The sequence below is a fragment of the Harpia harpyja genome, chromosome 1 (genome assembly GCF_026419915.1).
Source record: "Harpia harpyja isolate bHarHar1 chromosome 1, bHarHar1 primary haplotype, whole genome shotgun sequence".
NCBI classification, from domain to species: domain Eukaryota; kingdom Metazoa; phylum Chordata; class Aves; order Accipitriformes; family Accipitridae; genus Harpia; species Harpia harpyja.
In genome coordinates, this window is record NC_068940.1 from 108,806,462 (window position 1) to 108,827,258 (window position 20,797).

Here is a 20,797-nt window from a genome sequence, read left to right on the forward strand (position 1 = left end):
CGCCTCCGCCTCCGCCGCCGGCCACAGCGCCCCCGGTCGGCCGGCGGCCCGCCGCGCCGCGCCGGGCGGCGGGAGTGATGGACGTCTGTCAGTCACCGAGAAACGGCTGATCGAAGAGGGGCAGCCAGCTGGGAGGAAATCCTCCGAAGTTCTCCCCACGCGTGACATCGGGCGGCGGCTGCCGACACCGGTCACCCTCCAGCCCGACCCGGCACCGGCGCGGCGGCGCCCGGCCGGCAGGGGGCGCTGTGTCCCGCCGGCGGGAGGGCGGGCCGGCGGCGGCCGCGCGGGCCGCCCTGGCCCTGCCCGTTCCCCCGCGACCGCGGCGGGGGCCATGGCGGAGCTCAACGCCCGCCTCGAGGCGCTGGAGCGGCGGCTGGAACGGGCGGAGGCGGCCCTGAGGGACTGGCCCCCCTGGACGCTGCTGCTCCCGGCGGTACGGACCGGGCCCGGGGGCCAGGGGGAGGTGGGAAGGTGCGGGGCTGAGCCTGGGGAATCGCTTGTGGGGAGCAAGGGGTGGGCCTGGGGGAGGTGAGGGGGAGTCGCTTGTGGAGCCGTTGTGGGGGCTGAAGGGTGTCTGGGGGCCGGTCGTGGGGGGGCCGCTTAGGGGGCTGGAAGTGGGCCTGGGGGGTCACTCCTGGGGTCATTGTGGGGCTGAGGGGGGGGGGGGGGGCTGGGGGTGAGCCTGTGGGGCCGCTTAGGGGGCTGTTGGGAAGTTGAGGGGGCCGAGAGGGAGCTTGGGGGTCGCTTAGGGGGCCGCTGAAGGGCTGGGAGCTGTTGGGGGGGGGGCTGAGGTGGCTTTTAGGAGTCTGTGGGTGAATCCAGTGGGCTGCTTGTGGGGTTGCTGGGGGGCCGGGAGCTGGTTGGGGTGGGCTTTGTGGGGGCTGGGAATGAGCATGTGGGACTCCTTCTGGGGGGCTGCTTTGGGCCAGGGGGGCGGTGTCTGAGGGGTTGGGAGCTGTTTGAGGGGGAGCTGCCCCCTCCTACAGCCCAGCCCCTGTGCTCCCAGGAGCCAGTGACTTTCGAGGACATTGCGGTGCACTTCAGCAGGCAGGAGTGGGCAAGCCTGGACGATGGGCAGAAGGAGCTGTACAGGACCGTGATGGAAGGCAACTACGAGATGCTGGTGTCCCTGTGTAGGCTCTGTTTGCACTGGTTTGGCAGTTGCCGTCGCTGCCCGGGGAGCTCTCTCAGGGTTACTTTTCTGCGTCTTTGCGTTTCACTGGGATCTCCAGCCCTCAGATGATCCACTCAATTCCCTGTCCCCTCTCTCTGGCAGGTCGGAGGTTGGCAGGTACACACAGGAGGAGGTAGTAAGTGCTCACTGTCTTCTCCTCTTGGAGAACAGGTACGCTGAGCTCCCTGGGCTGTCATCACAGAAATTCCCTCTTTTCATCACAGAAATTCCCGCTTCCACATCTCTCTAGATCCTCACGTGGTTTCCCGTCAGTGTGGTGGATGTGCCGTCCATTTGCCTGGTGTGGGAAGCGAGGCTGGTCACGTTCCCTCGTTGCAGGGGGAGAGCTAGGCAGGGGAGATGATCTCATGGGGCAGCACTTGGGCTGCCTCTGGCTCGATTTTCAAATGTGTGGCCCTCACAGCTGGAAATGAGCTTTCCAAAAAGTCCAGTTGGACTCAATCTTAAAGGTCTTTTCCGTCCTAAACAATGCTATGATACCCTGCTTAGCACACCCAGAGCCTTGTGCTTGTAATTAATTCTTTCTGGTGCTCAGGTGATGGAGCAGGGGCCTGGACTTCCCAGCCAGGGCCACCGTCTTATGCCATGGGAGTCCCCTGCAAGCACAGCCTGAGGAGCCAGAACAAAAGTGCTGAGGAAGGAGTTGAGGGGCGAGTGTAATCCCAGAGCAGGGCAGGAAACTCCCGCCTTCCCCTGGCAGTGCCTCTTGTCGCAGCGGGGCGAGTCAGCCGTTCATCCTCACCCAGCACTGCGCGCTCCGGCTGGCTGAGCTCCTGGCTGGTGAGGAGCAGCAGTACCGATATGTGGTGGTTTGGAGCAGAGACAGGTAGCGAGGCAGGCTGTGGAGCTGCGGGGAGGTGTACCTGATCTAACACTCAATCAAGAGCCTTACAATTCTCTTACGTGCTTCACAGCACTTTCCTATCTGTAAGATGAATTTTTGGGAGAAGGGGGGATTTCTGTAGCAGGGATTTCCCCCCCTGTGGAGCAAGGATGGATTTTCTTGCAGTTGTTGCTGGGGGGATTGTCAGACATGCCAGAAGGTGCTTTTCATATTCTCCTCTAGAAGTGCTGCCTGCTGGTCCCTGTCTGCCCATAACTCCCCGTGTGCCACTGGCACTGACCCTGCCCCGGTGGGAGATGAAGTTTTTCTGGGCTGGGACTGACTCTGTGCTGACAGGCTGTGGGCACACCCTCAAAGACGCTGTGGCATCTTGCCTCTGATGTCTGTCTTGCTCTTGAACAGACTGTGCCCTATCCAAACCTGAACTCTTATCTCGGATCGAAAGAGCAGAAGAGCTGTGCACACCGGCGGAGTCAGACCTGGAAGAAGCAAACGTATCTCTGCAGCCAGCCGTAGGTGTGTGACACTGGGTTTCTTCTGTGCCAGGATTCCGGCTCCTGGCCACTTACCGGGACGATTGCGGTCCCTGCCCTCAGCCACAGGGACTGAGGAGTCTCCTGTGATGGCTATAGACAGTCTGTGCTGGGAGAGGACACGGGGAACGTGCTGGGACACATCGATAGCCTGGTCACCCTCCCCTGACCCAGCAGCTGCTGTGTGCTGCTGCAAAGATCCTGATCCCCTGCAGGCCTGGGAGGGGGCACCCCCACCCCTGCGCTTGCTCCTCTGAGTTCCCAGCTGGCTGCCAGTAAAGTCAAGTGCCCTTCTCCTCCCCAGAGCCAAACTGCCCGAGCTGCGCGAGCAACAATGGTCTGCTGGAGATGACGACAAAGGAGACTTGCGAGGGGAACTGTATGGACCCGGAGGAAAGCAGGAGCCTGGCGGTCACAGCAAACTGCAGTGCCTGTGAGTGGCTGGCAAACCCAGCTGATGCGAGGGATCTTGGGCCCCTGCCTGGCTGTATCTCACCCAGCATCATCATCGCTCCTCTTGCCTTCACAGCACACGTCCCTCATGAAGCCACCGCTGTCCTAGCAGATCTCGGCCAGCCAACCCCGTCCCCTTCCTGCCCTCTCTCCAGGTGCTGTCATGAAGCAGTGAATCTGAACCAGTCTCCATTGCGTCCTCCTGCAGCAGGTACTGGGACAGAGCCCTTCATCCCTCCTTGGTGGGGCTGGCAGCCTCGAGGAGCTGCTGGCACACTCGGAGGGCAGCAGGGAGTTTGCGCAGGGCTCTCTCTGGGCCTGGGGCTTTCAAGACAGGATTTTACATGATTCAGACAGGCCAAGAAAGGGTTCTGGCAGTAAATCCTGTTGCCAGCCTTGAAACCGTAAAGGATGAGGCATGGCACGGTGTGAACCAGCCCACCCAGTTGATTTGCTTCGAAGGACAAGCCCCGATGTTTCTATTAGACCCCCCCATCCTACCTAGGTGACATTTGTCATCTCAAACCACCCTTGGGGTGTCTGCAGGGATGAGCTGTAGCTGTGCCCGGTCTTCGTGCAGTCCGGGTGTGAAGACGTTGGGCTGGAAGAGGAGAGCGGGGCTGAGATTTGTGCTGGCTGCTGGCTGGGGAGGGTGTGGGAGGCAAGGGGAGGGTGGGAGGAAAGCCCTTTGCTCTTTATGCCTTGTCCTCAAAACCACGTGGAAGAGTGATGTTTGGGTTCTGAAAAATTCCCAGCAGATGCCGAGGTGGGGATCCCAGTGGAGGTACCGCAGGAGGAGGTCGCTGTGGAGAACGTGGCAGTGCCTGAAACGCCCCTGGAAGAGGGGGACGTGAAAGATTCAGGGAATGGTGGCCAAGGTCTGGCAGCAGACGTTCCCAAAGAACCGGGTAAGAAGGCGATACCAGATGTCTGCAGAGCGACGGCACAGGCAGATCCCAGCTGCGCGGTCGCCACGCCGGGAGAGGCCATGGATGGCTCCTGCGCAGGCCGCACTGCAGCCTGCCAGCGAAATTCCACCCGGGAGAAATTCTACTCCTGCCCAGTGTGCAGGAAAAACTTTCTGCTGAAGATCAACCTCATCATCCACCAGCGGAGCCACAGCAACTGGGTGCCCTACATCTGCGTGCACTGCAACCGCAGCTTCATGTCCAAGAAGAAAATCCAGCATCACCTACAGGCGCGGGCGGCCAAGGGGTTCTGCCAGTCCTTGGAGGCGGAGGAGCGCTCCAGCCGGGCCCCGTGCCCTGCCTCCCAGCCCCGACCCCCGAGCAGGGACCACGGCACGGTGTGGGGGAAGCCCAGCCCCAAGAGATACCCGCTGTCACCTGGGAAAATGATGTATACGTGCAACGAATGCATGGAGAGGTTCTCCAGCCAGAGCTTTCTGATCCTGCACCAGCGACAACACACTAGCCACCAACTCATCCTCTGTCCCTGCTGCAACAGGAGCTTTGCGTGGGTCTCTGAGTTTGTCCGCTACCACCGGTCCCACACGGGCGAGCGGCCCTACCAGTGCGGCGTGTGCCAGAAGACTTTCAAGCGGCACCACCACCTGATCGTGCACCAGAGGATCCACATGCGGCAGGGGAGGCCGTACCCCTGCGGGGACCAGCTGCCCGTGCCGCCGGCACACATTTAGGTGCGGACGCGGAGGCGTGAAGCGGGAAGCGTAGCAGAAGAGAGGGTGGGAAGCCGGGAGGTGTCCTCCCCGGGGACAGGAGACCGCCGTCGGACCTTCTCCTCCTCTCCCTCTTTGCGGATGCGAGCGAGTCCGATGAAGGCTGGAACACGGGCAGCGTTGCCCAGTTTCTCCCACCCTGCTGCGGGGACGGTGGGCGCCCAGCCCTGCCCGTGCAGACCCTCGGTGTGCGGGTCGCTCCTTGTTCTCGAAGCCCCGGTGGGACGGGTGGGACACCGGGAGCGGGTGCTGCTGCTGCGGCGGAGGACTCGTCCCTTTTCTGGAGAGCGCACCAATAAGATGCTGTAGAAATAAGGATGCTTCCCATGGCTGAACGTGGCTTCCTCTGGCTCCGGGGGAGGTGGGGGGGGCACCCTGCCGTGCCTGGCCGTCCCCAGCGGGGTGGTGGGGGGGGGGTACCGGGAATGCCGGTGGGGGGGATGCGGTGGGGAGCGAGGCCGGAGGAGCACCGGGCGTTGGGTGGGGGTTCGCGGGCTGGACGAACGGGCAGGAGCGGCGGTGCCGGTGTGTCCGTGTCCGTGTCCGTGTCCGTGTCCGTCCGGGCACCGGAGGCGGGCGGGGGGGGGGGGGAGTTGGGGCGGGCGCGGGGCGGTGCTGCGGGCGGGCCGCCAGGGGGCGCTGTGGCGCGGCGGCGGCGGCAGCGCGAGCGGCCATGGCCCGCTGGGGCCCCGCTCAGGTACGGGGCGGGCGGGGGGGGGGGGGGGGAGGCGGCGGTTCCCCTCGACCCCCACCGCCACCGCGGGCACCGGGCGGAGGGGAGCGATCCCCCCCCACACACACACACCCCCCACCCCGCCCCGCTGCCGGCGAGCCTCGGTGTTAGCCCCCGGTGCTGGCGTCGGTGGGCCCGGCCGGGCGGGCCCTGAGGGGCGGGAGGGGAAACGGTGCCGCGGTCTCACCGGTCCCAGAGAGCGGGGGCAGCCCCTCATCGCTCCTCTCGTCCCCCCGCGACAGGAGCCCGAGTGGGGGCCCGAGGCCTGGCAGCCGCTCCCGCCGCAGCCCCACGGCCACGGCCCCCTCCCCGGCCACGGGCCCGGCCCCGAGGGGGACAAGGCAGCGGCGGTGGTTCCCGAGATCTCGCTGTGGACGGTGGTGGCGGCGGTGCAGGCGGTGGAGAGGAAGGTGGAGTCGCAGGCCCTGAGGTTGCTGAGCCTGGAGGGGAGAGCGGAGACGGCCGAGAAGAAGGTGACGGGGCTGGAGAAAGCGGTGCTGGATTTCGGCAGTCGGCTGGAGCGCAAGTGGGCCGCCCTGGCCGCCCTGGTGCAGGAGAACACGCGGCGGCTGGAGCACGTCGAGCGCCAGCTCCAGCACCGCAGCCGCTGGGCACACAGGCCCGGCCCAGGCGCCGGCGGGGACGAGCCCAAGGTAACGGGCCCACGCAACGGGGACGTGCCCAAGGTGACGGGGACGAGCCCCGGGTAACGGGGACGAGCCCCAGCTAACGGGGACGTGCCCACGGTGACAAAGAGGGACAAGCCCCAGCTAACAGGGACGTGTCCAAGGTGACGCAGATGAGCCCTGGGTAACGGTGACATGCCCAAGGTAGTGGAGATGCGCCTCAGGCAACAGCGTGGCTGGTGAGGTGTGGCATTGGCTCTTGTGGGGAGCTGCGCAGAGCAGCATGGATGTGCCCCCTCCAGTGCTCTACCTTGAGAGCCAGCACACCAAGGCAGCAGTCGGAGACTGCCCACTCCTTCCTGTCCCCAGTGAAGAGGGGGAGCAGAGCACAAGCCCCCTGAGCATTTTCAGCCTCGTTGGGTCCCACTGGTCACCTCACCGGTGGGATGGTGACTTCCCACCTGTCCTGCTCCTGCATGAGGGGGTTACTGCTCACCTGGCTGCTTCAGGCTGCTGGTGTGGATCAAGGGAACGAGAGGTGCTTGTGAACCTGTCCTGGTTGTGTGTGGGGGGAAACAACTGAGCCTCGCTGGGCCATCTTGAAATTGTTCCCTGGGTTCAGGCAGGGACATGGCTTCTTTCCATAGAAGCTCTGGACCCACACTGCCTTACCCCACAGTCTGCTTTCTGGGGGGAGCGGTGGGGACTGGGGGGGGGTTGGACGAGGTAGGGAAGCGCCAAGGCGGTGCCTCCTGTGGTTTCAGGTGCCAGCGGCGTGCGAGGATGATGCGGCCAGTTTGCCGGAGCAGGAGTGGGGGAGCTTGGACAGCCGGCAGAAGGAGCTCTGCAGGATCATGATGAAGGGGAATTACGAGGCTGTGGTCTCTCTGGGTGAGGATCAGTTTCTACTCACGTGTCAGACACATTATCATCCCCTGGGCTGAATCCAGCTTACGACTACTTGTAGGCTGCTGTGTTGTTTGGGTGTTCGGAGGAGAACAGGTAGTGAGAGGTGATGCCTTTACACGTTTAAGGTTTGGTGCCCCTTGGTGGGTGACAACAGTGCTTCATGCTCACCCTGTGCATCCAAAGAACACCTCGTCTTGCCAACACAGCAGTGCTGTCAGTGGGGGAGCTCAGACACTGCCAGGATTTGGCCTTCTGTCAGCCCTGACTTGCCCTGTGAGGCTCTGCCCCCGTGAGCAGGAGCACTGCAGGAGGAGCAGGCATCCACTGGCGTCCCGGGACTCAGCACCGTGTCTGCGGGAGCAGAGAAGAGTCCTCCCTGTGCGGTCAGGACAGTGACATGCCCACACTGTGTCTGCAACCTACGTTCCTGCACCATTTTTTGCCAGGACACAGGCCGTATGTATACCACCCTGTAGGGATTTGCTGCAGACAGTCCTAAATTTTAGCACTAATTATTTTTGGCTGAAATTTTAAAGGCTGAGTGCCCAGCTGTCACTTCTTCTTGGGGCAACTGAAGTAATTTGCCTGCTTTGGCTGACACCAGCTTGCTTGCTCAGACAGTCCTGGGAAACCTGAGCTTCTGCTTTGGGAGTCCAGGACCCCTCTGGGTGCCCCACAGCTCCCGCTGTGCGAGAGCAGCCCTTTATCGAGGGGAGCTGGTGCTGGTCCCCAGCGTCAGCAGTTCGTACCGCCGCTTCTTCCTTCCCAGGGCCTGGGGATGCCAGCTCCAAACCCGCTCTGCTGCCACTGGCCAATGATGGGGAGGATTTGGGTACGAGGACCCATGGGCTGCCGGAGAAGGGAGCTGTGTTGGGGCACCTCGGTGGCGGTGAGTCACAGCAGCTGCTCGGCAGCAAAGGCTGAGAACGAGCACTAGCGACGTGCCTGGGCTGGGCAGGGTCTATGCCCGCTGCGCTGCTCTGCTGCTGCCCACACACCGCTGCTGCTTGCCTACAAAGCAAGGGGGGTTGGAGCCTGCCCGCAGCAGTGCCACTGCCGCTCCTGCTAGAGACAGGGCCAGCCGAGCCGATCACGTCCCTGCAGGGAGCGTTTCCAGTCTTGCAGGGGGTCAGAAGCTGTCGGGAACTTAAGCCATGTGATTGGGGGCTCCTTAAAACTTTTAAGACCAAGTCTTTAAGCCCAGAAGAGCCCCCTTGCCATAAAGAGTGGAAAATAGGGAGACCTGGGGCAGGGCTTAGCGTGAGGGTGGCTGTGCAGCTGTACACCTGCAGACAGACACTCCCTCCTGCTTCTGGAAGGTTTTGCTTTCATCCTTTTCCCCAGATTCACCCACCTAAACTCTGCCATTCCTGACAAAGTTCCTTCCAGGACAGAGGACTCTGCACCTCAACTTTGCCTTCACGTTTCCTCTGTTTTGGTTTCTTTATGAGTATTGCACTGTCAGCCCATCAAATGTCCCTGAGGTCCAACAAGATATCCGGATAACCCCCAACAGATGCCAACGCCCTCTCCACCTCCTGTGTCCTTCTCCCTTTTCATTCTCAGTAAAACCTTCCTGCTCTCTTTCCAACGGCGCATTTGCTGATTCGTCTCACCAATGTGCTGCAGGGGAGGCTCGGCTCCCGTGCCTGCACTGGGGCTGCGGGCATGGGAGAGCTTCCCTTGCTGGGAATGAATTGCTGTCTCTCGGCAGGTGAGAAGATTGTGATCAAGACAGAAGAGCAGCAGCCCCAGGAGGAAGGATCTGAAATCCTGGCTCTGCCGCAGGCACCCGCAGTGAGACTGGACAAGGAGGTTCCCCTGAGCCAGGAGCAGCCAGTGCCCTGGGAGAGCCACGCTGGCTTGGACGAGCAGAAGGCAGCAGCAGAGGGCTTAGGGGAGTTTTGCAAACATGGGACCACCCAGCCTGAATTTAAGCCCGTGGTGGTGCCGGTGGAAGCTCATCCTGCCCCGGGCTTGCCCTTCCCAACAGAGCATGTGCTCGGCGTGGGGACTGACCAGCCGTTCGCCCTGCCCCAGGGAATGCCGCTGGGAGAAGACACCACTGCAGAGGTGGCCTCGTCACAGCCCAGCTTGGAGGAGCATCGTCCCTGCGCTGCGGGGGAAGAGCCCCGCGTGCTCCCGCTGGGCTGGAAGAGTGTCCGGCTGAAGCGCAACCTCTTGGCGCGGCAGCAGAGCCAGGCAAGGAAGAGCAATGGCTCCTTTATCTGCACAGCCTGTGGGAAGAGCCTGGCCCACCACGCCGCGCTGCTGCGGCACCAGCGCCTGCACACGGGCGAGCGTCCCTTCCAGTGCCCTGCCTGCGGGAAGAGCTTCAATGAGAAGTCCAACCTCAACAAGCACTACCGCATCCACACCGGGGAGCGTCCCTATCGCTGCTCTGCCTGCGGCAAGGGCTTCATCCAGAAGCACCACCTCCAGAAGCACCAGCGCATCCATGGGGTGCAGCTGCGGGGTGGGTGGGCAGGCCGGCCCGCGCGGGCCAGCGCCGCCGGGGAGCGGCTCTACCGCTGCATCGAGTGCATGGAGAGCTTCCCCCAGAAAGCATCGCTGGAGGAGCACCAGCGCCGGCACACCCAGCAGCGGCCCTTCCAGTGCAACGGCTGCAGCAAGAGTTTCCGGCACCGGCAGTCTCTGAATCACCACCAGAAGGTCCACGCCATTGCCAGCTCTCCTGCCGTCAGCTTGCCAAACCATGACCGGGAGCTGGAGACCAGCCCCTGCAAGGCTTTGACCCAGGATAATCGGTAGCGTGAGGGCTGGAGAAGGGAAGGGGCAGTTTCTCCAGGCTGTTCCGCAGAAGTGCAGCAGCCTGCGACGAGGGGACACACCAGGCAGCTGGTGTCGCACCGCTGCGGGGCTGTCCGCAGTGCTGTGGGGCTCGCGGCACCACCGCGGCGCACTCTGCACTGCCTGGGTCTCCAGGAGGAGGAGGACGGAGGCAGGCTGATGTGCTGTGCGGGCAGGGAAACGTGCAGAGTGTGAAGAGACTAGCCCAAGAGGCAGCGGAGGAGGTTCGGCGGCCAGAGCCGACCCGGGTTGTGCCGCTGCCCTGTGGAAGGGGAATTTGGCTGAGGAGCAGCTGTGTCGGGTACCGCGGCACGGTCGAACTCAGGGTTATTTAAAGACTACCAGCGTGGCAATGGCGTGGGGGCATTTGGTGGCCCGGGTAGGGGCTGTTGTGGGCAGCAGTCAGGGTCATCGGACGAGCCGGGAAGAGACTCGGATAAAAGATTGCGCTGATGTGGTCTCCTGTTGCACTCTGGGGTGTCGGCAAGAGGCACGCTCAGGCGGCTAGCACCGTGTAGCCTCCACCCGGCAAAGGGAGCTGTGGGTATGCGGCCCGCTGAGATATAACGTACACCTCTCCTGTGGGTGCAGTCAGGCGTTCAGCTCGTGCTCGGCATGCCACAGGCAACTGCCCCATGTCCCCGCCGTCACCCGCTGCTTCCCATCGCCTGCGATGGCGTGAGGCCCTTTGCTCTGCGCAGGGGCTGGGGGGAAGAGCCCAGCGACTTGCCCCAGCCCTCTGTGGCCTGGCTGGCATCAGGCACCCTGGGGATGAGCTCTTGCAATTAACGCAAAGCAGGAGCCTGAGTGTGACGGCCCTGGGCTGCGTGCCAGTCCTGGGGAGGAGGACTGGGCCATGAGGGGAGGAATGCGGAGACGCCCCACGGGAATGTGGAGCTGCCAATCACAGCCCCACTCTGTGGGATCTGGGCCCCATGGGACTCCCCAGCAGTGCTGAGGGTGTGTTGGCAGGACAGAGTGATGCCTCCCTCCTGCCTGCAGCCCTGCCTGTGGCACTCAGGGCCACTGTGTTGCCTGCCTTGCCCCGGTCCCCTTGGCCACTCATCCTCCTGCCTGCAGACAGCTCGACCTTCCTGGCCACAGTTCCCGTGTGGCAACCGCCACGGTGGGTTGGCACGAGGCAGTGTCAGGCCCCGGGGTCGGGGTGTCCCCAGGGCTCAGCCCACTGCACCCGCCGTGTTCGTCCCCATGGGGGGAGCACCCAGCGTGGCTCTCTGGGGCTCAGCAGCCCGAGTCCCCAGTGGAACCGCCCCAGCCCTGGGCACTCGCAGGCAGCGGCACGCCAGGGCACAGGCAGTGCTTGCATCCCCTCGCTTTGGCCAGGGGAGTCCCTGGCCTGGGGTGCGTGGGTGACAATCCCAGAGGACACGCTGGGGACAGTGGTGGGTGACAACACCCCGGGGACATCCCTAACTGCACCTCCACCCTCACACAGCATGGCTGCTGCCACAGGCTGAGGTCATGGTGGCCATACCCACTGAGGGCACCCCCAGTGGCTTCGGCAGCCATGTCAAGTGCAGGCAGGGCACCCGGCAGGGCAGCCTGCGTTGCCCTGGGCAGAGTGCTGTGGCTGCCAGGGCTGGGGAGAATCCTGCCCCTCTGCCCAGCCCTGGGGCACACACCAGGGTGCTGGACCTTGCGCAAGGGACTGGGACATACTGGGGGGTGTCCAGCGAGGCCCAGGATGGCAGCGAAGGGCCACAGCGTCCCCCTGCATGGCCCTGTGCGGCCACAGAGGCGGCTTGGGGGCTCCTCAGAGTGATGGGAGGGAGCACAGAGGCTGGGCCCAGGCTCTCCCGGAGGCTGCCCCAGGCACAGCCCCGTTCTTGGGGCTCCCCTAGCCACCACTGCCCTCCCAGCTGCAATGGTAGATGACAGTCCTATGCTTCCCCACACATTCACCCTTGGGATGTTCCCCAGGGTCTTGGCCAGCCACTGCACATTAGGGGGTGATGGAGCTGCCAGCAATGACCCCCCGTGGGGCCCCCTTAGGCTGGAGGTGCTCTTTCCCTCACTCTGCCCAGGCCAATCACTCAGTCACAAGCAGCACGCGAGGGTGCCAGCTCAGCTCCACCAAGCAGGCAGCAGTACAGACAAATACTTTATTGATTCCATAGCCTGAGAAAGGGATTTGGGATTTCATAGGAAACGCTGGTCCCAGTCACAACAGCTTCAGAAGAAATGCCCTGGCTGGGGCAGTTGGCCCCTCCACACAGGCCTTGGAGATATTGCCCACCAGCAATACCATCACGCCCGCTGACTCATCCCGTGTCACTGGGATCAACTGGGGGTTACTGGGATCTCTACCAGGGCAGGGATAACCAGCTCGGTCACTAGAGCCCGCACCACTGTGCTGTGCCAGAGCACAGCTCACTACCAGACACAACATCACCGCGTGACCGTAAGGCATCAACCACCCCTGTATCCTACAGGGCTTAGCAGCAAGCAATGCCATCCCTTTGGGGAGACGGGGCCAACCTCTCTGCCACCGTCACCCCCTCATGGCTAAAACTACAGTCCAGGCACACTCTGCAATCCCAGGGGACAGGAACTGAGTGAGAAACTGGCCCACAGAAGCAGTGGGACATCGTGTGTGTCCCCAAGGAGCAGCTCTGACACTGCTGTCCCTCCTGCGGGGCACAGAGGTGGCTGGGCACCGCTTGGTGCCAAGGATTACACCAGGATGCGGCACGGGCGTTTCCTTGGTGCCCAAAGCACGCTGCCCACAGCAGCACCTCTGCAGCCCATCAGACCTTGTGAGTGGCCAGGAATGAAAACTGTGATAAACAAACTGGTTCCCCATGCTCCCTGCCTGGAGAAGGACAGAGACTTTGTGATGTCAAATAATTACATTAAACAACCCAATGAAAAAAAACCCCAGAAAACTAAACTCAAGAGTCTTAACAGCTTCTCTGTTTGGTCTGCACAGTGATGCCACCAGGACCGATTTCTTCTCTCGGTACATGATTCGTGCTTCCCAGCAGTGCACGTGATGCATGCAGGGCTCTGGCCGTGGACACGTGTGGTTCGAGTGATTCCTGGGGACACTGGAGCCACACATGGCCTGGCTTTCATTGCTTACTGGGCTCCAGTTGCTCCTCTGCCTCCGGGCAGGTTTCACTCCACAAGACGTTTGAGGTAGCTAGCAGAACTAGTCTTCCATAGGATTAGTTATGGTGGGATTTTGCACATGACTAAAGGAGACGACCTGCAGTTTGGAGAGTGGGAACTTCCTTCTGCAGCGGGGCCGAGTGGAGGGGCTGCTCCCGTGCAAGAACCAGTGTCAGCATGTGGCAGCCAACATGCCTGAGCCCCAAGGACGGGTCCTCGCATGGACTGCTGCTGCATCGCAGGAGTAATCTTACCCGTGAAATATTTCTAAAGTGACTCTCCATCTGTGCAGGCTGGTCCTGAGGGAATTAACTCTCGTGGGTGTTTCTGGCTCTCATGGGCTGGCTTCGTTGAAGGAAGGAGTGCTGCTGGGACCTCAGAAACATCTGCAGCACCCTTGCAAGCAGAAAATATTGTGGTTTGATTTGTTCTACGGATCTTCCAATGCAACGCCCAGATGTTCCCAACCTGATTGAGGGGTTAGCAGATTTCCTCACCAGGGTGGGTTATTAGACAAGCATGGCCAGGACACGATGGGGTCTCGGAGATGCCATGCTCTCTTCATCTGGCATCTTGGTCAAGAAACTTTGTCAGTGAAGTGAAGAGCTCCTTGGGAAGGCCGCCTGGCTTGCCAGCTTGATTGCGTTCCCTCTGTCCTCTTCACCGTGTAATTTTGTTTCCAAACGTGAGGGGTCAGCTCCAGCATCAATAGGTGAGCTCAGCTGCTGGAAGGTCAGCTTGGGAAAATTTCATGCAATAGCCAGCAGACACGAGAGTCTGAGGAATGGTAAAGCATTTTGGGTCACTGGAGGCTTCTGTAATTTGCTCTCTATCATGGTATCCAAGCTTTTGTTTCCTTCTGCAATTCAGGAAAGCTCCTAAAATCCAGTGGACAGATGGTTGACAACCCCAGTGCCCCACCATGTGCAAAATCAATGCTCACACAGTTTCTCTCCAGGGCCACAAGCAGTTCGGATTTCTCCTGTTGTCATTTCTCCGTCACCCCTGAAACCGCTGCCCTGTTTCCTAGTCTAACCACAGGCTGGACAGCTCTCCCACCCCAGCTGAGGATGTGGCAGTTGTTGTCTGGCGGTCCGAGTTCTGCAGGACCCATCAGGGGCTCATTTGCTGGAACTGCTTTGGCTGCGGTGGCCACAGGGCTAACGTTTCTCTCGGATGCCTGGGCTGGTGAGTGAGGAACGCTCCCGCCTGTGGGTGCCTCCGGGGCTCCTTGTGGCTGGGGCTGCTTGGGTGCTGGCATGACGGTCACGGGCTGTTGGAGTGCAGCCAGGGCTTTCTGGCGGTCGTGTATTTTCTCGTGGCGCAAGAGGTGAGTTCTACGGGTGAAGCATTTCTTGCAGGCGGTGCAGCAATACGGCCTTTCCTGCGAGTGGGTCTGCAAGTGCCGCCGAAGGGAAAAGGTGCAAGAGAAAATCTTTTTGCAAAGACTGCATTTCAGCACAGACTTCCTACGAGACTTAGGGCTCCCTCTGTCTAGCTCCTCCTTGGCCTGGCCCAGCCAGGGACCCCCAGCATACGTCCCATTGCCCAGGCTGTGGGCACCTCCACACAAAGCCCCGCAGAACTTCCTCCTCGGCCGGATCCTCAGCTCTGGGTGGACGTTCCCCCAGACCTTGGCCCCAAAGGCCCTGTCTTTTATGTGGATGCTCTGGTGAAGGTCCAGGTGGCGTTTGTCCGCAAAGCTGATCTCGCACATTGCGCATTCGTAGGGCCCCTCTTGGGCATGGCTCCGCTGGTGGATGATGAGGTTGATTTTCAGACGGAAACGTTTCCCGCACTCGGTGCAGGGGTGCGACCACTCACGCACGTAGCCACGCCGACAGTTGCCCATCAGGAGGCTGCTGCTCGCACATCTGCTCGGCTTCTTCTTGCTCTTGGCCTTGGCTGGCTCACTTTTGGGGCACTTCTGGATCTCTGGGCTGGGAGAGGGTGCAGAAACCTCTTGCAATGCTTCAGGCTCCTCTTCCTTAATTTTGATGTTTTCAAGAGAAGTCCCTTCACACGCCCTTTCATTTTCCGTTAAAGAGCCTTCCTCTGAAACGGAGCAACATAGGCGTTGGTTATTCATGCTCCCAGGACAAACCCAGGTTGTGGTTAAGTCCCAAAGCACTGAGCAGGCTTTTAGCAATAAAGGAGCTACCAACAAATCTGAGAACGCAGTTTGGAAAGGTGCAGGTGCCACCACAGCATCCTGTCCACACACCCTGAGCAACCCAGCGTGGTCTCAGGGTGCAGAGCTCTTGCTCCCAGGAAGAACCAGGCTGTGGTCTGCTGCAGTGCCATCGGGGCCAGTGGAGCAAAGGGATCCACCTCTAAAACCGCGACACCAACAACGCAGCAGGAAAAAAGATCATTGAAGAGCAACAGCCTGCAGTACTTCAGGCTCTTCACTTCTGTCAAGCTTGGGACTGCCAGCAAACACCAAATGTTGCAGGCAAACCAGCTCCAGTGCAGAGGGTTGTGTGGCAAACTCTCCACGCTCCCCCTGCAGCCAGGCCATTCAGCTGGCATAAGCCACGCCCAGAACCAGTGCCATTTAACTCTGCCCACCAGTCCCAGAAACGGGCTCTGGGTCCCTGGAAGAGGAAAGCTCTGCGCGTTAGCTTGGCAAAGCTTCAGGGCCAGAACAGAGGGTATCTGCAGACGGCTGCCCCCCCTTCCTACACTCCCTGCTTGTGGCACAAAGAGGGCCATGCCACGGGAAGCATTAGGCCACCTGAGCTCAAGGCCAGCTCTACTGTAATGCAGCACAGCTGGAGGAAGCATGCTACTGCTACCAGCTCTCCCGCAGTTTCTGATAGAAGGAACACCAGCTGGACTGTTGTTCTTTCCACAGAGATGACAGGGCTGAAACGCCCAGCACCAGACCCCTCCCTTGCTCGGTGATAAGAGAGGCCTGAAACTTTCTTCTCCCTCCCTGGTTCAAGTGAGCTTGGAGCTGCTTCCTGCCTGCAGGGCCCCATGTCTCCCCCGCACAGGGTTACTCACCAGTGTTGGACTCAGCCGGGTCCTCTTCCATCTCTGTCTCAGGCTGATCTTCCCTGCGCCGCTGCCCTTTTTGTGCACTCAGGGACATGACATTCATCACAAGGATGGGGAGTTCTGTTTGCAGAGAAGAGCAATTTTTAACACCTGTGGAGAGCTCACATCTTTCTGCTTTGGTGTGATGCTGACCGGAGATGTGTTGCGAGTGTGGAGAAGAGCCAGAGAAAGCAGTGGCTCGAAAAGCCATGACATGTTGTGCCAGGGGAGGTTTAGATTGGTTATTAGGAAAAATTTCTTCACTGAAAGGGTTCTCAAGCACTGGAACAGGGTGCCCAGGGAAGTGGGTGAGTGACCATCCCTGGAGGTATTTAAAAGACAAGTAGACGTGGCGCTTAGGGACATGGTTTAGTGGTGGATCTGGCAGTGTTAAGTTTATAGTTGGCCTTGATGATCTTAAAGGTCTTTTCCAACCTAAGTGATTCTATGGTTCTATGGAAAGCATGTGAGGTGTTAGAAGGACCTGGAGTGAAGCCACACACAAGGACCAAAAGCAGAGGGATGGCTGGGAGGAAAGTCACCAAGGTGCTGCGTGCTGTCACCTCTGCAGAGCAACCTCATCCCTCCTAGACCCTCCCCACCAACTCTACAGGTAGTATTCCCACATTGCCTTGTGTTCAGGCCCTTGAACCCCTTCCAGTTTCCCTGGCAGCACCTTGCCAACATACCCCAAGGCTTCTGCTTTTCACTGGTGATGCTCCTCTTAAGCACGGTGACCTGCCATACCCTCTCCCACAGGCACTGTTAGACCTCTCTCTCCCGAGAGAGATGGGACAGGAATGGCCCAGGGAAGCAAGTCCTCCTGGCACCCATGTAACTTACCTGTGTCAACTTCCACGGGGACTTTATCTTCTCCCAAAGCCTCTTCCTTCTGGTCCATCTCTTTTGGTGTCTGCTGGGGCTCCTGAGCATCTCCGATGTGTGTCTGCGGGGGCTCCTGACCGTCTCTGATGTGTGTCTGCGGGGGCTCCTGACCGTCTCTGATGTGTGTCTGCGGGGGCTCCTGACCGTCTCTGATGTGTGTCTGCGGGGGCTCCTGACCATCTCTGATGTGTGTCTGCGGGGGCTCCTGACCGTCTCTGATGTGTGTCTGCGGGGGCTCCTGACCGTCTCTGATGTGTGTCTGCGGGGGCTCCTGACCGTCTCGGACGCTTGTCTGCCGGGACTCCTGACCGTCTCGGACGCTTGTCTGCCGGGACTCCTGACCGTCTTGGATGCAGAGCTCTTCATTCCTCTCAATCCGGGACAGGATGCCAGGCTTAGACACAGCATAGTCTGCTCACGGGGCAGAGGAGCAGAGGACAGCGTGTTTTATTAGGAACTGGCTGCACCTTCATTCTGCCGAACTCTCAAAGTGACCCTTCTCTCCCTATTCCCAGAGCTAGCAGGCAGCATGGACAGACACAAATAAATTATCCATGGTCTAACGAGAAAGGTGGTGCTGCTTTCTTGGCCCTGTGGCAGGATCCGCCCACGAGCACAGCTGTATCTCAAGTACAGAGAAGATTAAGTAACAGAACATGAACTAAAGTCTCAAAGGAGAGGGACAGCCTCTCTCTGTGTAGTATCTTTTTCCTCTCTTCCCAGGAGCACTTGACAAACCAACCCCCAAACACACACCTGGGGCTTGTATCATTCCCCAAAGGACAGAGCCTGCCCTGCCCTCTGCCCCCCGCCAGTGCTCACCCGGCCTTTCCTGGGGCTTCTTTAACCCCCATTAGACCCTCCTCAGTCCTGCAGGAAAGTGCTCTCAGTCACAGCTCTGCCCACACGTTTCTTCTTCTTCTGGCTCTGTTGGGGTCTGCCTGTCCCTTTCCAGTGTCTCCTATCTTCTTGCCCAGCCTTCGCACTCTTAATTGATTTTTTCCAACTCTCCCATGCTATGTCCCAAGGGTCTCCTGACCACTTCTGCTCCTCCCAGCACTAGCAGAGCGGCTCCAGCCTCCTCCTCCCACTGCATGTTCCCAGGTTCCTCACTTCCCACCATGTCTCCTCTCTCAGCGAGGCAAGCAGGAGTGTCTTTGGAAGCCCCAGGGCTCGTGCACACAATGAGGTGAAGGAGGATTGCCAAACTGCACAGAAACAGGACTGGAAAGGATCACAAGAGGTCTGTCCCACCACTCTAGACTCCAGCCCAGCCCCTCCTGACAGGCTTTGTTTTTCTCCACAGGATTCATCTGACTAAGTGTAAACGTTCCTCATGGAAGAAAGATTCAAGGTACTCCATGGAGGTTTAGTCAATACAGTCAACAGACCCTCAGAGCAGTTCATTTCTAACACAGACACCGCTGGGAGATCTCCTGACAAAGCTGAGACAGGAATTGCCACCTCCTCCTGGCACCCACGTAATTTACCCCTGTCAGCTTCCATGGGAACTTCCTCTTCTCCCAAAGCCTCTTCCACCTGGTCCATCTCTTCTGGTGCTTGCAGGGGCTCCTGACTGTCTCCGATACGCGTCAGCGGGGGCTTCTGACCGTCTCTGACACAAAGCTCTTCATCCCTCTCGATCCGGGAGAGGATGTCAGGCTTGGACACAGCATAGTCTGCTCACGGGGCAGAGGAGCAGAGGACAGCATGTTTTATTAGGAACTGGCTGCACCTGCATTCTGCCGAACTCTCAAATGTTTTCAGGTGACCCTTCTCTCCGTAATCCCAGAGCTAGCAGACAGCATGGACAGACACAAATAAATTATCCATGGTCTAACGAGAAAGGTGGTGCTGCTTTCTTGGCCCTTTGGCAGGATCCACCCATGAGCACAGCTGTAGCTCAAGTACAGAGAAGATCTAAGTAACAGAACATGAACTAAAATCTTAAAAGAGAGGGCAAGGCTTTGTCTTTAACATTTTCCTCCCATTTCAACTTTAACAGTGACTTGAAGAGCAGTTCTTCTGAGCTGTTGTTCTGGTGTAGGGACAGAAACCTTCCTGCTCTGTAGAGATGTCTGCATTAGATGGACCATGAGAGGAACAGGTTTGTTCTGTTTCTGCAGAATATTATTGAGAAAAGTGAAGCCTCAACTTCAGCAGCTGCACAGAGCGGCACGTTACTAGTCATGCCTAAGAAACAGCTTTTGGCGGGGAGTATCTTACAGCCCAAATCATGCAAAAACATGTTGCATGCCCTTAGCAAGACTGAGCATGATTAGGTTAGCTCTTTACCAAGGCAGACAGAAATGTCCCTGTCACTTTACATAGGGGCTAAATAGAGAGAAAACAAACTTGTTCAAGGTGCAGTTATGAGACTTCACCCAGATAATTCCTGAACTGAGCTGGAAGATCATGATGGTTCCCTGACTCTGGAATCCACTTACACAGTCATTAGAAACAGCGTCTCATGTGGATATTTTTTATAATCAATATTGCTTGTGTTGCTGTTGCTACTATTACTTACTACAGGCATCTGTTACATTGTTATCGCTTCACAAGCGGGAATGATGGAAAATGCGTGGGTCTGACTGCCCAAGAGAGGTTCTGCTAGCTACAGGTGTCCAGCCCCGCTGAACCAGACCATCAGTCAGGCTGCGGTGGGAAGCAGTCCAGCCTACCCACGAGAGAAGCTCATCCGGAGGCGCAGACTCTGTGCCTTACCCAGGGAAATCAGCATCTCGTAGTTCCCCCTCATCACAGCCCTGTACAGATCCTTCTGCCAGCGGTCCAGTCTCTCCCACTCCTGCTCGTTGAAGTACACTGAAATGTCATCGAACGTAAGCGGTACCTGGAATCACAAGCATTAGGCGCTTGGTGACTTCTGATGCGGTTAGATAACTGGAAACCACACACGTTCAACTGAGCGCTTGGCTTTGGTTGCCGGAGCTCAGGGCAGGCACAGAGCAAAGCGTGCCTGCCTAGATCAGGGCTTGCGAGCGGCAAGTCCAGGACTCGCAGCTGCTCAGCCGCCCGAGCTCACCGCTAAGATGGCTCTGGCATTTCCTAACCCCCCCCCTCCACGGCCACGGTGCTGGCGCTTCCAGGGGCCAGGCCGGAGGCCGTTACCTTGGGGACCTCTCCCCGGGAGCCGGGGGGCAGCCGCAGGATCCAGAAGTTCCTGTTCTTCAGCAGGTTCTCCACGTTCTCCAGCCGCTGCTGCAGCTGCCCGTACTCCTGCAGGAGGCTGCCCAGGGCGGCCAGGTTGCTGCCCAGCTCCCCGACCAGGTTCTCGCAGGCCAACAGCCTCCGTTCCGCCCTCTCCGTCCGGCTCCTCAGCTCCTGCAGCTGCTGGGCCTCCGCCTGCCCCGCCGATGCCCGCGGCCCCATGGCCTGCACCGCCTTGCGCCTGGGGGTGCCCGACTCCTGCGGAGGGGGGGGGGGGGGGAAGCAAAGATGAAGGGCAGCGGGGGGGGGGGGGGGGGGAGACCCCGGCCCAGGGACTCCCCCGGACCCCACATCCCCCCCAGACCCTGGCTGCCCCCCCCCCCCGCCCGCCCCGCTCCGCTCCGTCCCTCAGGACCGGCACCCCCGGGTGTCCGTGTCCCCCCCCCCCACGCCCCCCGGGCTCTGCGGCCGGCGGGGCCCGTACTGGCGCTAGGCCCGGCCGCCGGCACCCTGCGCTCCCCAGGCTCCTGTCCCGGTCCCACCCGGCCCGGCCCGGCCCGGCCCGGTGCGGCCCTCACCTGAGCGGGGCCCCGGCGGGACATGGCCGCCGCCGCCGCCGCCACCGGCCCCGCGCGCCCTGCGGCAGCGCCGCCCGCCCGGCCGCCAGGAGGCGCCGCCTGCAGGGGCGGGGCCTGGCGGAGGGTGGGGCGCCCCCCTGGCGGTCGGGAGGAGGAAGAAGCGGGGCCGGGCCGTGACCCCGCGGC

General features: G+C 60.3%; 3 protein-coding genes across 8 annotated transcripts; 2 read left to right on the forward strand and 1 right to left on the reverse strand.

The window, feature by feature from the left end:
• Positions 1 to 85: 85 nt before the first annotated feature.
• On the forward strand, positions 86 to 5,058 carry LOC128151880 (zinc finger protein 777-like). 5 transcript variants are annotated; one of them, XM_052809634.1, is made up of 6 exons: positions 86 to 436; positions 1,010 to 1,136; positions 2,445 to 2,558; positions 2,880 to 3,008; positions 3,105 to 3,239; positions 3,784 to 5,058. In XM_052809634.1, exons 1-6 carry the CDS (start codon positions 335 to 337, stop codon positions 4,686 to 4,688), a joined length of 1,512 nt encoding a protein of 503 aa, XP_052665594.1. In that variant the 5' UTR covers positions 86 to 334; the 3' UTR covers positions 4,689 to 5,058. The 5 variants fall into 5 exon arrangements, with proteins under 5 accessions (XP_052665594.1, XP_052665603.1, XP_052665612.1 ...); XM_052809643.1 differs by having other exon boundaries at positions 3,787 to 5,058; XM_052809652.1 differs by lacking the exon at positions 86 to 436 and having other exon boundaries at positions 1,106 to 1,294.
• A 307-nt stretch (positions 5,059 to 5,365) lies between these two features.
• LOC128151868 (zinc finger protein 777-like) lies at positions 5,366 to 9,927 on the forward strand. 2 transcript variants are annotated; one of them, XM_052809613.1, is made up of 5 exons: positions 5,366 to 5,424; positions 5,703 to 6,113; positions 6,851 to 6,977; positions 7,765 to 7,884; positions 8,710 to 9,927. In XM_052809613.1, exons 1-5 carry the CDS (start codon positions 5,401 to 5,403, stop codon positions 9,765 to 9,767), a joined length of 1,740 nt encoding a protein of 579 aa, XP_052665573.1. In that variant the 5' UTR covers positions 5,366 to 5,400; the 3' UTR covers positions 9,768 to 9,927. The 2 variants fall into 2 exon arrangements, with proteins under 2 accessions (XP_052665573.1, XP_052665582.1); XM_052809622.1 differs by lacking the exon at positions 7,765 to 7,884.
• Positions 9,928 to 11,915: 1,988 nt separating this feature from the next.
• On the reverse strand, positions 11,916 to 20,711 carry LOC128151768 (zinc finger protein 777-like). The gene is made up of 7 exons (XM_052809419.1): positions 20,612 to 20,711; positions 19,995 to 20,291; positions 19,590 to 19,716; positions 18,356 to 18,544; positions 16,824 to 17,276; positions 15,948 to 16,061; positions 11,916 to 14,993 (listed from the first exon to the last, which is right to left on the reverse strand). Exons 1-7 carry the CDS (start codon positions 20,633 to 20,635, stop codon positions 13,927 to 13,929), a joined length of 2,271 nt encoding a protein of 756 aa, XP_052665379.1. The 5' UTR covers positions 20,636 to 20,711; the 3' UTR covers positions 11,916 to 13,926.
• Positions 20,712 to 20,797: the final 86 nt, after the last annotated feature.

Coding starts and splice junctions, on each gene's coding strand:
- LOC128151768 (XM_052809419.1), bottom strand. CDS start 20,635: ATGTCCCGCCGGGGCCCCGCTCAG. Junction 17,277..18,355: donor TCCCATGGAAGCTGACAGGG/GTAAATTACGTG, acceptor CCCCGTGAGCAG/ACTATGCTGTGTCTAAGCCT. Junction 14,994..15,947: donor CCCGGCTGAGTCCAACACTG/GTGAGTAACCCT, acceptor GCTCCGTTTCAG/AGGAAGGCTCTTTAACGGAA.
- LOC128151880 (XM_052809634.1), top strand. CDS start 335: ATGGCGGAGCTCAACGCCCGCCTCGAGGCGCTGGAGCGGCGGCTGGAA. Junction 437..1,009: donor GGACGCTGCTGCTCCCGGCG/GTACGGACCGGG, acceptor CTGTGCTCCCAG/GAGCCAGTGACTTTCGAGGA. Junction 2,559..2,879: donor ATCTCTGCAGCCAGCCGTAG/GTGTGTGACACT, acceptor TCTCCTCCCCAG/AGCCAAACTGCCCGAGCTGC.
- LOC128151868 (XM_052809613.1), top strand. CDS start 5,401: ATGGCCCGCTGGGGCCCCGCTCAG. Junction 6,114..6,850: donor CCGGCGGGGACGAGCCCAAG/GTAACGGGCCCA, acceptor CTGTGGTTTCAG/GTGCCAGCGGCGTGCGAGGA. Junction 7,885..8,709: donor GTTGGGGCACCTCGGTGGCG/GTGAGTCACAGC, acceptor GTCTCTCGGCAG/GTGAGAAGATTGTGATCAAG.